This window comes from Cnephaeus nilssonii (genome assembly GCF_951640355.1).
Source record: "Cnephaeus nilssonii genome assembly, chromosome: 7".
NCBI lineage: Eukaryota > Metazoa > Chordata > Mammalia > Chiroptera > Vespertilionidae > Cnephaeus > Cnephaeus nilssonii.
The window spans coordinates 41,015,240-41,032,494 of record NC_137078.1 but is presented as its reverse complement, the minus strand read 5'-3'; the positions used below and the strand labels follow the sequence as shown (position 1 = coordinate 41,032,494).

Below are 17,255 nucleotides of genomic sequence, written 5' to 3'. Positions count from 1 at the left end.
AAACTGAAAACTAGCAACAGAGTCTTAAAATCCCCCTGCACGTGAGCCTCAGAGGAGTTGCTGGTATGTGTGAGGTGACTTGCTTATAGCTTTGCTGGCGGACACGTCACCTCCGTAGTTGGGAGTGCTTGTTTTGTTATTTCCTTGCAATTTCCCTCAGGAATTCTAAATTTAAAATGTTAATGCAAACCCACCAGTGTTCTTGGGAAGGTTGTTAGAATTTTTGCCCCATTTAGAAACAAAGACAGGTAATTATACCAGGAATAGAGCTGCACTTTTACTTCAATGATATGCACCAAATCCTGTTTCTTCTTTTTCAGAAAATGGTAAAACACAGGGAAAGGAACAGGAGTTCCAGACCTTGGGTACCAAAATATTACAGACACACAGGAAATGACTTTTCAAATCCAGCCTGTAAACCTGTCATTTTATGGGCTTGTCTGTGAGCCTTGAAAAGAGAGGCGAAGATCACAGAGCAGGCATTCCTATATTATGGGAAGGCTGTACCGGGGGACCTCGGGAGGACTCCCCACGCCCCAGTGCTATGGTTCTAAACTCAAGCCATAATTTGAAATGTTAGAGAAAAGCCAATGAAATTTGAAGCAAAATTTGTGGCTTAAAACAATCTCACGTTACTTTAAGAAACAATTGACAAGCTAAAATATAAGTTTTAAAGGGACAGGGATATATTCCCAGACCTATTGCTTTAAGGTGTCCAATTAAAAATACTCCAAATAGCCGAAACCGGTTTGGCTCAGTGGATAGAGCATCGGCCTGTGGACTGAAAGGTCCCAGGTTCGATTCCGGTCAAGGGCATGTGCCTTGGTTGCGGGCACATCCCCAGTGGGGAGTGTGCAGGAGGCAGCTGATCGATGTTTCTCTCTCATCGATGTTTCTAACTCTCTATCCTTCTCCCTTCCTCTCTGTAAAAAATCAATAAAATATATTTTTAAAAAAATACTCCAAATATGTGGTAATTAAGCTATAAAGTCATTGAAATATGCATTAATCCTCTTTAAAACATTTACGTATTGACTTTCATTTTACATCAATCTAATCTATCTGAAAGATGTTTCTGGTGTATTCAACAAATTCTGCACTTTTGGTGAACTTGTTTTGGATTCACTAATTACCCAAATATTTGTATTCTGAGTGCCTTCTAGGAGTAAGACATTCTCTGGATGAAACAGACAGGAATTAATAAATCAATCTGCTGGCTCATTCAGGCGCTCCTTCCTCTCCTCCAGTGTAGTGAGGAAGCCCAGTTTTCTCCCCTGAAAAGTAGGGCTCGTAATAGCACATACCTCATTGAATTAAATGAGTTAATACATGCACCAAGAACAAGCCTGGCACGTACTCAGTAAATGCTGGCTATTCGTTTAGTACCGGGCATGGGGGAAAACAATGTACAGGTCCAGATTTAGCAATAAACAGAACAAAGTATATAAAGAAAGGAATGTTTGAACTGCTCCTTGGAGGATCAGACGGGGGTGTTCACTAAGTATGTAGATGAAGCCCGGGCCAAGCAAACTGTACAAGAGAAGGCACAGAACTATGAAACCAATAGGGCATCTAGGGGATTGTAAACAATTCATTAGAGCCAGATTAAGATGTATCCTATATAATAAGAAGGTAATATGCAAATAGACGAAATGGCAGAACAACCGAACAACCAATCAAGGCGTAATATGCTAATGATATGCTAAGGATGCTCAACCGCTTGCTATGACATGCACTGACCACCAGGGGCAGACAGTCAGCTGGTCGACCAGTTGCTATGATGTGCACTGACCACCAGGGGGTAGATGCTCTGACCGGTAGGTTAGCTTGCTGCTGGGGTCCAGCAGATTGGGACTGAGCGAGATGGGCCGGACATGCCCTGGAGCCCTCCTGCGGTCCCTCCCCGGCCCGATTGTGCACTGGTGGGGTCCCTCAGTCTGGCCTGTGCCCTCTGGCAATCCAGGACCCCTCGGGGGATGTCGGAGAGCAGGTTTCAGCCTAATCCTGTAGGCCACTCCCCTTGGGAGGGTGCCAGATGCAGGGCTCATGGCTGGTGAGCGCTGCTGCAGCAGCACGAGCCTCTCCTGATCGGGACTGACTGGGCGAGAGCCCGAAGCAGGCACAGTGGGGCCGGGATGAGCGGGAGCGGCAGGTAAAAGCTGCAGGTGGCGTTGGACTGCGGGTTTCAGCCCTATCCCTACAGGCCACCCAGAGGGACCCCACCCGTGCATGAATTCATGCACCAGGCCTCTAGTGTGAGAATAAGAGAACCTTCAGTGTTTACTGCCCAAACCTATGTGATGGGAAGTAATGCAGAGGGCAAATTTCCAGGTTGATGGTGACACCATTAACTAGAAATGAAATATGGGAGGTGACATGGGTTTTGACACAGTCTTTGGTTTTGGACATCCGGTATATGAGGGGCCTTTGAGACCCAAGGGGAAATATACAATTGGATATGCAAATCTGGGGCTGAAACTTGGCTGGAATCAAGAACCAGTGTGGAGAATGAGAAAGGAACTACATAATCTACACTGGCATTCAAGGACAGTTGCCAGAGAAAGAGCCAGAGAAAACAGAGACACGAACCAGGATAGCATGGGGCCCTGGAAGAAACCAAAAGAGTAAGAAGAGTTTCACATCGGTTGGGATGTTTTTGAAGAAAAATGACAGAAAACTTAACTCAAATTGGTTTAAACTGTCAAGATTTATTGGCACATATACCTGGAAACACAAACCTCTGCTGGATCACCCCTAAGCCTGGGGTGAGGAATTCAGCTTACCATCAACAGTTAGCAGTTACATTGAGTGCCTACTATGTGCCAAGCATTGCTCGTCAATAAACAAAACAGGCTAAAAGTTCCACCTCTGGGGGCAGTACACAGAAATGCTTCTTGGTATCTTTTTTTTTTTTTTCCTCCTGCATTAAAATTTGCCATGCTTCAAATTGAGAAAACTAAGTGGAAGGAGAGCAAAGAGAGAAAGCTTCAGAACTTAATGAAAAGTTCAACAAAACACTTGCTGGGAATTTCACACCTTTTTGTAGGACTGTCTGTCTGGCATTCCTGTACTAAGTGATCATGGAAGGTAAAACAGGGGAGCAGTTCTGTATGGATACAAAACTCTAAAATCCAAAATTCCACCAAGGATACATTTTAAAGTCCAGTTGTGGATTTAAATTCATCAGTTTTCACCTGTCAAGTTGAGTTGCCAAGTTCATTCAAATATCTATAAAATAATCACATTTTTCAAATATCGCTGGTAGGGCTTTGTATCTCAATCAGGTGGCAACATGTTTTATGTATATGTAGGCCATGTCCAAACCTGCATTAGTTCATTCATATTTTAATTGTCTCTCCTCTCATTTGGAAATTATTTTAATGGCTAAAAAGCAGTGTCAATTTTCTCAACAATGCTCTCTGATACCTTTTGAATGTTTTCCACAAAGCTCTATAAGGCTATTTACACTTTAAATTTTAAAATGACCCAAAAATGCTTAAGTTCTTTTCTCAATTTTATCCTTATACAAAAGAGTCCTTCATGACTGATACAACTTCCTTATCCTAAAGATGAGCAAACTACCAGAAATACCAAGTGATTTGTTTCTCTAAAAAGGAAGCAATTTGATTAGAGGATTTTTCTTATGTATATGGATTTTTCTAAGCTTTTTCACTGGATTTTCACTAGCTAAACCAAGCAGCTTCTTACCTGAGAACCCACATGGACACCTAAGCAAACAAGTTCCCAAAACATCTCTGAAGGGGCAAAGAATCCATTCTCTAATGTGGCGACAGATGTAGTAAGTGCCAGGAAAGTCTACTTTCCAAACAGGGATATTTCTGTGGAAGGTGAAGAAATCCATAAGCAAGTTCATCTCCCTTCCCAATGGCCATATTTTGAGAAGAAACCCATGATACAAATGGATGAAACTGTTCCAAAATATTTAGCCTCCTTCCTTGTATCTTCCCTTCCCCCTCCCAAATGAAAACTAGCCTGACCTGTGTATCATAGATGCACAATTCCCAGAAGTTGCTTAATAATCTCACAAGTGTGGCCACTACTTGTCCTAAAATATTGGAACATACAACCCCTCCAAAAAGAAGAGTAGTATTTGTTTCCTCTCCATTCTGTTACCTTTTAGAAAGGAGACTCAAAACACCATTGGGGATTGCTGTAGTGAGCTTTTGTTCTAACTAATTGGTGTAAGCTGTGAGATGAGTTGAACCAATGGGAGTGGAACAAAATGTTTAAAAGGTTTTCAGGGAGTGGCTTGCTGGGCTTTTTTTTTTTTTGGTGGGGTTATGATTTGCTTTCATTTTTTAATTTTATAATATTTTAGCAACTTCTGAGCTATCTGTTTCACCAACATATTCATTCAAACTATACACTGAGTGGCCAGATTATTATGATCTCTGAACGCCTAATAATCTGGCCACTCAGTGTATATCCTATATAATAAAAGGCTAATATGCAAATTGTCTCCTTGACCAATTCAACCAGCAGGCAGGCCGGCCAACCGCCCATGTCCTCTCCCTGTGGCCAGGCTGGCCGGACCCCACCCATGCACGAATTCATGCACCGGGCCTCTTATATATATATATACACATACACACACACACTGAGTGGCCAGATTATTATGCGTTCAGAGATCATAATAATCTGGCCACTCAGTGTACATTTTGACTCATTAATTATAATTCCATTTAATTTGGTGTCACAGTGGGTTATGCTTTACCAGTTGATGCCATCCCCCTCCAAATTATTCACATACAAAGACTTCAACCTTAAACAGTTTCTTGCTTTGTCAATTACTTCAATTTTGGGATTTATACATTTGTAAACCTAGAGGATAGGCAGCTGCAATTGTTTTTTTGTAAGTTTGAGACATACTAGAAACCATCATACTGTTACATTCCTTGCTTATTCCAAAAACATCATGGCTGGTATACTTTTAATGACACAAATTTTAATCTACTTGATCATGTTCCCAACTAAACAAATTTTAGTTTTTTAAAGATTGGCTTGCAGGATTGGGGATAACAATTGGGCTGGGGATTTTTTAAAACTAAAATCTTTTTTTTACACTATAAATGCAGCGTGTCCTGTAACTAACACTGTCTCTTAAAGGTAAGAATCATGGAGAGACTGATGCAATGTAGTTTTTCCTTTTATTATTCAAAATGTTACAAATAACAGCGCTACATTTTGGACCATATGTCAAATCAAAGATTACCTTCCTGACTACAATCTTGTTTTCTTATTACTATATGCAAGCATTAAAATAGGAGCTGGGTAGAGAAACCACATAGAAGTAGGGTTGGCTGATAAATTATAAGACACCGGTTAAATTTGATTTTCGGGTAAACAAATTTTTAGTATAAATAGGTTTTAAATTTTACACATACTAAAACATTATTTATTGTTTATGTAAAATTCAAACCTAACCATGTGTCCTGTATTTTTATTTTTGACATCTGGCAACTCTTTGTATTCAGCAAACTATAACAGGGGAATCAATGAATTTTTACAGTATAAGACATATATGATACGTGCAGTAATACAATCAGGTGAGGAGAGGATCTCCACTACCTACCACATAAGGGTACCTAGAAAAGATGCCAATCACAGTTCCTAAATTTTGATTGGCGGATAGATGGTTTAGTGTGATTTTAGAGCTCAAGTGTCGTGCGTTAAATCCCAAATTCACTGTTCACTAGCTGTGTAACCTTGGATGTTACTCTTTATTATAAAATAAGGTTACTAATACCTGTTTTACTAGGCTGTTTGAGGACCACAGATGATGTATGTACAAAGCACCTGGAACACAGGAGGAAATCCCTACATGGTAATACCTACTATCAACATCACATGGCAAAGAAGAGTATGTCACAAATATGCAAATGTTGATGTAATGCAATAATAGTACTATTGAATAAGTAATTTTATTTCCATGATCTATTTACACTGTACAAACACTGTTGAAAAGCACCCTACAAGTTCACAGTACATTACATTATATTTACTTTAAAAATATATTCCTTTATAAAAGGTTCATAGGACATTGGCATGTCAACATCAGACAGAAATCTCAAAGCATGTCAACAGTCCTGTGATAGCAAGAATGCTTCCAAGTGTTGTCAACTTCACAATCACAAGTCACCATTTGAGTTTTAAATACATAGAAGTTTTAAATAAAAAGTGAATTTTACAGTGGAAAGTTCCTGCCGCAGCAATACTTATTAACGGGTACTTTCATGGAGATGACATTTCATATTTTACAATATCAACTTATCTGACCAAAAAACCATTTCATCAGTAAGTTTCGCAGTTCAAAATTTGTCATTTGTTGTTTTCTACTTTTTCTTCTTTGTTGATTCTCCCGGTTCTACTTTGCGCTTTTTAGAAGTATGCTCATCTTTTTCATCATCTTTAAACAGGAAAGGAAGAGTTTCAATCAGTAATTTTTAAAAAGCATTACAATTTCATTTACTTTGTAACAATACCATCAGCTTCAACTAATGTTTCTTTCAAAGTTTCCCAAAAATCCAAAAATTAACTTTTAAAACTCTGATTTTAAAGTGCAAGTAAAAAAAGGGATTTTGTTTCAATTGTTATACAAAATTCGCCCTTTAGTGCTATATGTAAGGTAACCTAAAATATAAAAATCAGATTTGTTCTGAAAAAGCTATTCCCATGTATTCCACAGCATATGTTGTATTTAAATATATAATCTACACTTTGTACAAATGGAACACACTATTTTCCACACACACACAATTTAACCATAACATTATTTAAGTGGCTATCAGATATTTTTTTCCCTTCCAATCTGTTCTAACTCCCCCCACCGCCCCCAACAAATAACTTCCTTATCTTATCCCTAGGCTCCTTATATTTTGCAGTTAAAAAAATCACAGGTAGATGTTTCACTGTATTTTCAATTATTTCCTACGAAGTTAGTTCTACTCCCCTTACCCTCACTATCCCATTCCTAGCAGGGTGAGAATATTCCAATGGTAATAGAAAAACAGACATCTTTCCTCCTTCATATTGTGAAGAATTTGAGAGGGAGGATGGAGAAGAACCTTACATTAAAACTATGTTCTTTATAACTTTTCTAATGTCTGTAGCTACAAAAATTAAATTGACAATATAAATGTCAAAAATGAGAAGTGGACCATTTTTTCAACTTAAAATATCTAACTACAGAAACAGAAAAAAATAACAACAACAACAACAAAAAAAATCCAACTACATGTTTCAATAAAACAGGGTAGCAGAGACCAGCTGCTAATTTCCCATTTCTCTGAACAAATGTGTGGCTTGATTTTAAGAACACTACATAGATAGAATAAATAACTTGTAGAAGATATGATTTACAAAATACAAATTTATTTTAAGTACATTACTGAATTCATTGAACTTTTGACTTTATATCCTCCATCAACAACAGATACTCAAAGTTCAACAACTATTACGTGGTGGTCTAAAAACTATTTTGATGTTGAAAGGGTCCTTTATATTAAAAAATTTGGGAAGCCAATGATATCAGATTATAAAACTATAGAGGAAATATAGTTAAAACCTTACGTCTTCAATTTCCTTTTGCTAACTGTACTATACTCAGAATATTTCCTTTGTTGATAGGGGCAATAATTAATATCAAGAACAGGTGATTCATCTTCATTCATCTTCAGACATAGCATGGAGATGTTATTCCTACATTTCATAAAACACTATGGATTTATGTAGACAATAACATAAAAGACAATTCAGCTTAACAAATCATCCCAGTAATTTACAAACAAAAGTTTTAATCAGTAGTTTATTATGTATACACAAAGATCCTTGCTCTACAAACCAAGTAAAATAATATAAAGCTCAAATAAACCAAGCCTATGGTTTTTAATTGGAGTTTAATTATCATCATGCTTGACTTTAGAGATTATTTTCACTACTAATATAAAAATTAAAGTTACTACTTTGTAACTCTACTAGAAAAATCTGTTAACATATATTAAAAAGATTATCTTAAGACACTTCTGCTTTGAATCCACCATTTGTTACAAGTGATTTACTGAATAACAACAAAAACACAAATTACTGAGGCAGGAAAACTAAGTTCTTATCACTGATATGAACAGAAGAGCTAATGCCATCTAGTGACATAACAAGGCATTGCCTTAAAAACCAGAGCAGGAAAAAAACCCTCCAAAACCCTGAAATGTTCCCTCATCAGCTTTACTACTTTGTGCCATTACTAGAGAGGCAGCAGTAAGAAAACAATTTTTCTACTATGGAATTCATGTCACCAGAAGTAAATAAGCTTAAATTATTAATACAAGCTAATTTTCTAAATTAAAAAAAGAAAGCATTAGCTACTTGAGCTTAGCTTTCATGATTGTTAATGCTACAATTCATTATCTAAGCGCCTTACAGATCTATATTTTACAACCACTAAACAAGAGGTGCTAACATATAGGACGATTCAATGACCAGTTTTGAACCTTTCTCAATTCCTCTTAAAATATCTGGAAGAAGTTAACTGGCAAAAAGGACAAAAGGGCAGAAAATGGGAAGAAAAAGTAAGCACAATAATGTGATAATGTAAAAACTTAATACGAGGTATTTTATGAATTAAAAGAAGGTATTTATTATAAGAAGATAGATTTCAGGATTATCTTTTAATCTTGTGATCCAGCTTTAAACTGGTTGAGTGTGTTTGGGTCCTTTTGTTTTTTGATATTGCCAACATTCACTTTCTGATGGAAGACCATCATATGATCAAAAGCTCAGAAAATAACTATGGCAACAGCAGTTTGCCACATATTTGGAATTCCTTCTATCTGAACTCAATAGGCAGCTGGAAAAAAAGAAAATTCTTTCCACTTGTCCTGGGTATATAACCCTCGCCTTTCCCACAGGAAAAAGGAGAGCACCTGTGTATGGCACCCCAGTTACACCGTCAACTCTAGTGGCCTTGCTGCCATACTTCCTATGGAATATTGGGCATATTTCTTATGCACTCTAGCTTGAAAAATATAAAAAGACGAAATTCCAGTTTAATAATGTCCTTTCCGTTTAAGGACCTGAATTTGTGAAGTACCTACCTTGGAGCATGCCATTTTCTAGTTTTGTGGCCTTGGACATGTCACACAAGCTCTCATTTCCACATTTTCACAAGGTGTTGTAAAGATTAAAGAGTATTTATGCAAAAGTGTTATTATTAATGATATAAAATACTATACAATATGAGGTATTTAAATGCCCTCTTCATTTGGTGTCTTCAAAACGATGCATTTACTGACGATGTGCCTTGGTGATTTCTAATACACATTGGGAAATCAGTGGAAGAAATGAAAAATCCAAGTAGAATAAAAACTGAAGAACTACCAGTTAGTTACTCTTGCTCTTAAAACAAACAAAACTCTCTGCATGGTTGTGAAAAGAGCTAAGTTGGTTGCCTTTGATTTATGGGAAGATGATCAGAAATCTGTTTAACAAAAATGGTTCATTAAAATGATAGTCCAAAATATTTAGTCCAACTCAACAACTGTCCACTGAGTACTTAGAATGTATACTACTGCAAACTTTGACACAAACATAAATAAAACCTGGACCCTGCTGTGTAAGGAACTCATTTCCATAAAGGAGACAGACAGTGACTAACTAATCACATAGAAGGTGGTAAGTGCAATCAACAGCATTAGAATACACAGGTACAGATAATTAATTAGAGGGAGGTAGTAATCTCAGATTTTCTTCTTCGAGTTGGATTTTCAGGGATAAATGAGTTTACCGGCCAAAGAGGAAGAGAAGAACATTCCAGACTACGGTGCAACATATACTGAAAGGCATGGAACTATAAAACAGCATGGCGCATTCGTTTGAATTTTAAGATCTTAAAGTGCCAGAAAGGGGCCAGGTGAAATGAGGGCGGAGAGAAAGGCAGTCCATCACAGAAGGCTTTGACTCTAGGCTGTTGGTGAAGGGTATTGGGCAGGTGAGTTACATAACCAGGTATGATATTTAGAAAGTTAACATTATTAGCTGCAGTGTGAAGGATGAAAATGGGTAATGAAAGTGTGGCGGCAGAGATTACTGTGGCTACTTACAGTCCAAGTAAGAGATGAAGTTATGATATTATGATGAAGGCAAGACGACGAGGTCATTATATCACTATTTTTAATTACTATATAGTATTAACTCGGGTAAGCTCATTTTGTCACACTAATTTTCGCTTTAAACCACAACTGCTTTCATATAACATGAAGCCTCCACAACTGCAATCACAAGAAAGAATCCATGAATTAACTCCGCTGTTCTAATAATAAGCCATCATAAATCCCATATACCACTGCCTGAGATATCAAAGATTTCACTCTAAAGCCTGAATAATTTATGCTCTTTCTCTAAAACAGAGCAAATACTACTGGCTGAGATAGCAGCGCTTCGAAGCTGACTAGGTACTATCTTAAAAAAAAAAAAAAAAAAAAAAAGTAAAGCCAAAACCGGTTTGGCTCAGTGGATAGAGCGTCGGCCTGCGGACTGAAGGGTCCCGGGTTCGATTCCGGTCAAGGGCCTGTACATTGGTTGCGGGCACATCCCCGGTGGGGGGTGTGCAGGAGGCAGCTGATTGATGTTTCTCTCTCATCGATGTTTCTGGCTCTCTGTCCCTCTCCCTTCCTCTCTGTAAAAAATCAATAAAATATATATTAAAAAAAAAAGTAAAAAAGTATTCAAAGACTCTCCTAATTAATTTGCTAACGCGCCAGATACCCCAATCTTCTTGAACTCATCCCAGGGACCAAACGGCACTGCCCCCCCCACCCCCCCACCCCCCAGCCTGCCTCTCCTTACCCGATTCCACCGTCTCCTCCCCTTCCGGCAGGAGCCGGGCCTTCCGGACGCTCTGCGGGGCGTCGTCGCCGTTGTCCTCGTAGATGTTGGACCACTTGATGGCCATGTCCAGCTCCGGCGGGGGCGGCTTCTTCTCCGCGGTGTAGGTCTCCGGGGGAGGGACGCAGTTGGACTTCCAGATTTTGAATTCCTTTGGCGGCTGTGAAGCAAACACACGAGGCGCCGTGAGGAACCGAGGCCCCCAGCCTCCGTGGGGCGCATGCACCTCCCTGCCGTTCGATTACGGTTCAGGTTGACTTTTTCATGTTAAGTTTAAAGACACATTTTTTTTTCCATCCAAATCACAATACGGTTAAGCGAAAAGCCAAAGGGTTCCCTATATGAATAAGGCTAATAACTTTTAATTACCAAAGAAGAATCCAGTCCCAGACACTACGCCAAAGCTGACCCTTTCCGGAGGCTGCAGCCGACACTGTCTTGGAGGCAGCACCGCAGGCACTTCGGCGTCAAGGGGGAGGGGTCTCGGGGACCAGCTGCAGCGGGGGCGGGGGAGTCACCACCGTTAGTCCTGGCCCCGCCGGAGGGGCCCCGAGCGCGGAGGTTTGGGTCTCCTCACAAGCGGGCGGGGCTGCGGGTCCAGACCGGGCACCCACCAGGCGGGGGAGGGGGCCCGGGCTCCCGGGGCTGGAGGGGGGAGGGGGCGCGGCATCCCCGGGGGTGACTGCGGGTGGGGGAACGGACTTCCGGTCCAGGAGGCGGCTCGGGAGGGCGGAGGGCGGAGGCCGGGGCCAAGACCGAGAGCGGGGCCTCACCTCCTCGGGCGCCTTGACGACGTGCCTCTCCCAGTCGATCTGTTTGTTGAGCGGATTGTAGAGAAAGGCCGGGCGAGTCACGCTCCGGAACAGCTCGTCGGGGCCCGGCAGCTTCTTGTGGCCACAGCCGCCCGCCGACTTCGCCGGGTCTGGAGCCCGGCGCCTCGTCTCCTCCGGCTCGCTGCTGTCCTCCTCGTCCGAGGAGCCGGAGCTGCTGCTCCCGTACGCTGCGAAGTAGCTCAGGGGGTCCTTCTCCTCGGCTGCCATGACGGCGACGCTCGGCGACCGCGGCCTCCGACGGAAGCCGGAAGCTGTCACAGGCCCCACCCCCGAGGCCCCCGCCCCCGGTCTCGCCGGTAATCGCGGGGAAGGGTGCGCCCCCTGGCGGCCGTGCCGCGCCATTGCTCCCGGCTGCAGGACTGGCTGAAGAGGCCGCGCATGCTCCCCAGCAGGGACTTACTTCGCTCATTCCTGTCTGAGGTGCACTGAGATGAGAAGAGGCAGGTGGTCCCAGCCAAACTTTCAGCGCTCAGTAAGCATTTATTAAAGGCACAGAAGAGCTAAGAATTTTGTCATTTCACTGCCACCTCCCTTTAGGTCTTGCCTAGAGAAAACCAGTATTTTTTTAAAATATATATTTTATTGATTTTTTACAGAGAGGAAGAGAGAGGGATAGAGAGTTAGAAACATCGATCAGCTGCCTCCTGCACACCCCCTACTGGGGATGTGCCCGCAACCAAGGTACATGCCCTTGACCGGAATCGAACCTGGGACCCTGGAGTCCGCAGGCTGACGCTCTAGCCACTGAGCCAAACCGGCTTCAGCTAGAAAACCAGTATTTCTTTCTCATCCTGCTGCATCTTCTCTTCAAAAGAAAAAGAGATAAAAACTGTGAACAATAACATGGCAACAAATACATATCTATCAACAATTGAATCTAAAAATCAAAATAAACGATCAAGAAATCTAATGAACAAAATAAACTGGTGAACAAAATAGAATCAGAGGCATGGAAACATGGAACAGACTGACAAATCTCAGAGGCAAAGGGGGAGGGGGAGGGGGAGGAGGAGGGAGGGGGTGGGGAGGGATTAACCAAAGATCTTACCTATAGACACAGACAATATGGTGGTGAAGTCCTGGGACAGGGTGGGAACTGGGTGAAGGGGGGGTCATGAGGGGGGTGTAAAAAGGGGGACATCTATAATACTCTCAACAATAAAGACTTTTTTTAAAAAAAGAGAAAAAAATCACTTCCCTCCATCATCATGGAAGTCACACACGGAGTCCTCTCCTGGTTGACCCCATTCCAGTGCACTCTGAACAACCTCTCTGATGAAACTTCTTCTGGATTCCCCCCCCCCCCCGCCCCCCCCACACACACCAGAGTCCCCCAAACTCTCTGGTTTCTCGTTGTCATCCTCCTCCCATTCCTGCATCACTCTGCATGGCTCTTAAAGGTTGGTGTTTCCCAACATACAGGTGTCCAAAAAAAAGTATACACACATTAACAGCTGATAGCTCAATTTTGAAAATGAAATGTATTTTAATAAAAACTGTATAATTATTCAATGTGTGTGCATACTTTTTTGGGACACCCTATCTTATACCATCTTTCAGCAATATTAACATTTTTCTACTGCCCATCCCTTTTTATGGCATTAACCACCTTGTGCTTATGACTCCCAAATCTGGGCCTCTGACCCCAATCTCACCTTCCAAGCTCTACACCAAACCTCTACCTGGCTCTTAAATTTGCCATATGGATTTACTGCTGGGGTCTCAAACACCCACTTATATGACAAGTAACTTGTCTTTCCATATAACTTTCTTTTGCATTTGTGTTTCCTCTTAGTAAATGACATAAGCATGTGCCTAATCACCAGGGAAACTAAAAATCCTTGCCCTGGCCAGTGTGGTTCAGTTATTTGGGCATTGTCCTGTGCATTAAGAGGTTGCTGGTTCGATTCCCAGCCAGGGCACATGCCCTGATCCCCAATAAGGGGCATGCATGACCAATGTTTCTCTCTCCCTCTTCCTTCCTCTCTCTCTAAAAATCAATATATATATATATATAAATAAATATATATATATATTTAAAAAATCCTTGACTCCTCCTAGTGAACTAAGAGGGAATGATACCCAAGTGAAAGTGATAAAGTTGGTGTCATGTAAACATTCACAGACTCCACTTAAGGATGCCCGCTCACTTACACAGTACCCTTATCTCTGGGGACGGAGAATATGTCTCTTAGTCACTCCTCTTTCACAGTCCTATAGCACAAGCCTGAGCTCCTTGAGGGGAGGAGTTGATTATGCTTTGTTCACTTACATATTCCTGGTATCAGCTCAGTGCCTGCCACTAAGTAAGTAGATGATCAATAAATACTGTGGATTATAACTTAGGAGGGTGTATGTATAGATAAATGTTCCTCAGATTTTTCCATCCAAGTACGTACGGTGATAGGGAAAAAGGATGGTCCCAAAGTGCAAAGTTTGGGAGACCATCCTCACTCTGACACCAGTTGCAAGCTTGCAGACCCCCCAAACCAACCTCAGGTTTGATAATTTGGTAGAAGGCCTCACAGAACTCACCGAAAGCTGTTTTACTCATGCCTATATTTTATTGTAGCAAAAGGATACAGATTAAAATCAGTCAGGGGAAGAGGCACATGGGGCAGAGTCCCAGAGACTTCTCCATGCAGAGCTGCCATTTGGCTTCATCCAGTGGAACTGTAGACAGTGTTATCTTCTTGCAGCAAAGATATGTGACCAGGTGCATGGAGCATTGCCAATCAGGGAGGCTCACCTGAGCATTGCTGTTCAGAGTTTTACTGGGGCTAGCTCATGTACACATAGTTCATTCCTGCGTGGCTGACCTCATTCTCCAGCCCTTCCAGAGGTCAAGCTGATACAATGTGGCCCCTAAATCCTATAAGCATAACATTTTTTGGGGGGAACATAATATAGTATCTTGAAAATGTATGCAAATATTATACATTAGTTCCTAATATGTCTCTTTTATTGTAATATGCAAAATGTTTAAAAACACTTACCATTGAGTAAAACTGACACTCTTAAGATAACCACATTTCTCCTGTGGCTTTTAAAACGATCCCACTGTTTCAATTTCAGTCAAGGGCATGTACCTTGGTTGCGGGCACATCCCCAGTAGCGGGTGTGCAGGAGGCAGCTGATTGATGTTTCTCTCTCATCGATGTTTCTGACTCTCCCTCTCCCTTCCTCTCTGTAAAAAATCAATAAAATATATTTTTAAAATAATAATAAAATTAAAAAAATAAAACGGTCCCACTGTTGAGTGCCTCTGCGGTTGGGGTACCCAGTTTGAGTCACATAAGTTCCTATTATCTAAAGTTGTCAATAGCTTCCATGTAACCAAATCCAAGAGCCACTTCTTGACCTTTTAACAAGATAGGCCTTCTTCTTCTTTTTTTTTTTGGGTGGGGGTAAGCAATTCCATTTTTTAAAAATAAATCTTTATTGTTCAAATTATTGCAGTTGTTCCTCTTTTTTCCCCCATAGCTCCCCTCCACCCGGTTCCCACCATACCCTCTGCCCTTACCACCCCCCCCCCCCCACAGTCCTCATCCATAGGTGTACGATTTTTGTCCAGTCTCTTCCCACACCCCCCACACCCCTTTCCCCCTGGGAATTGTCAGTCCACTCCCTTTCTATGCCCCTGATGCTATTATATTCACCAGTTTATTCTGTTCATCAGATTTTTTTATTCACTTGATTTTTAGATTCACTTGTTGATAAATATATATTTGTGGTTCATAATTTTTATCTTTACCTTTTTTCTTCTTCTTCCTCTTCTTAAAGAATACCTTTCAGCATTTCATATAATACTGGTTTGGTGGTGATGAACTCCTTTAGCTTTTTCTTGTCTGTGAAGCTCTTTATCTGCCCTTCAATTCTGAATGATAGCTTTGCTGGGTAGAGTAATCTTGGTTGTAGGTTCTTGCTATTCATCGCTTTGAATATTTCTTGCCACTCCCGTCTGGCCTGCATAGTTTCTGTTGAGAAATCAGCTGACAATCGTATGGGTGCTCCCTTGTAGGTAACTAACTGTTATTCTCTTGCTGCTTTTAATATTCTCTCTTTGTCTTTTGCTCTTGGCATTTTAATTATGATGTGTCTTGGTGTGGTCCTCTTTGGATTCCTTTTGTTTGGGGTTCTGTGCGCTTCCTGGACTTGTAAGTATATTTCTTTCACCAGGTGGGGGAAGTTTTCAGTCATTATTTCTTCAAATAGGTTTTCAGTATCTTGCTCTCTCTCTTCTTCTGGCACCCCCATTATTCGGATGTTGGTATGCTTGAAGTTGTCCCAGAGGCTCCTTACACTATCTTCAAATTTTTGGATTCTTTTTTCTTTTTGCTTTTCCAGTTGAGTGTTTTTTGCTTCTTTGTATTTCAAATCTTTGACTTGATTCTTGCGATCCTCTAGTCTGCTGTTAGCTCTCTGTATAATATTTTTTATTTCAGTCAGTGTATGCTTAATTTCTAGTTGGTCCTTTTTTCATATCCTCGAGGGTCTTGCTAAATTTATCGGCCTTTTCTAGAAAATTCTTGAAAAACCTTATAACCGTGGTTTTGAACTCTATATCCAGTCGTTTGCTTTCCTCTATTTCTTTCATTTGTGATCTGTTTCTTTGTCTCCGCATTTTGGCTGCTTCCCTGAGTTGATAGAGTGGCTTTGTGTGGTAGGTGTCCTATAGGGCCCAGTGTCTCAGCCTCCCCAGTTACCTGAGTTGGACACTCTTGGTGCACCCCTTTGTGGGCTGTGTGCACAGTCTTGTAGTTAAGCCTTAATTGTTGTTGGTATCACTGGGAGGAATTGACCTCCAGGCCAATTGGCTGTGAGGATCAGCTGTGTCTACACTGGGAGAACTTCTGTGCTGGAGACACCCTTATGAGACAAGACTTGCAAAAAGCCTCTGTGCTCAGCTTGGATGGGGTGAAGTCTCAGGGCAGAGCAGACAGCATTGGTTTCCCATCAGCCCTGCCCTATGAGGCCCCTGTGTCTCAGTGTCCCGTGGTAATCACTGCAAGCACCTCTGAGAGAAAGCTGCCCTCGAGTTCTGCCCACTGCCAGACAGTCCAGTTTCTCCCCGAATGAGTCTGGGTCCCCAGAGCCTTGCCCAGGAGTTCAGTGCAGTCGGGAGCTTTTTTCTCCCTCCTGCTTGAGAAAGTCAGCCGTGTACTCAGTTGCCCACCCTCTCCGCGCGCCTTGGTACCTCTGCTTTCCGCAGTTCCTCTGAGTCTCAGTGTGCTTTTCTCTTTCCTGACAGTCCAGTTTCACCCCGTATGAGTCTGGGTCCCCAGAGTCTTGCCCGGAACAGGAGTTTAGCGCAGTCGGGAGCTTTTGTCTCCCTCCCACTTGAGAAAGCCAGCCACGCACTCAGTTGCCAGTCCTCTCTGCGCGCACCTCAGTACCTCTGCCTCCTGCAGCCCCTGTGAGTCTCAGTGTGCTTTTCTCTTTCCTTCTAGTTGTAGAATTTCCACTCAGCCAGCCTTCCTGTGATTCTGGATGATATCCGTTTTGTCTTTTAGTTGTAGTTTT

The 17,255-nt window shown here is 41.6% G+C and overlaps 1 protein-coding gene across 1 annotated transcript; it reads right to left on the bottom strand.

Annotated features, from left to right (window-relative positions):
• Positions 1-5,923: 5,923 nt before the first annotated feature.
• LOC307102570 (UPF0690 protein C1orf52) lies at positions 5,924-12,000 on the bottom strand. Its single transcript, XM_079776174.1, has 3 exons — positions 11,673-12,000; positions 10,861-11,059; positions 5,924-6,427 (listed from the first exon to the last, which is right to left on the bottom strand). The coding sequence occupies exons 1-3, from the start codon at positions 11,937-11,939 to the stop codon at positions 6,354-6,356; spliced, it is 540 nt and encodes a 179-aa protein (XP_079632300.1). The 5' UTR covers positions 11,940-12,000; the 3' UTR covers positions 5,924-6,353.
• Between the last annotated feature and the right edge of the window lie 5,255 nt (positions 12,001-17,255).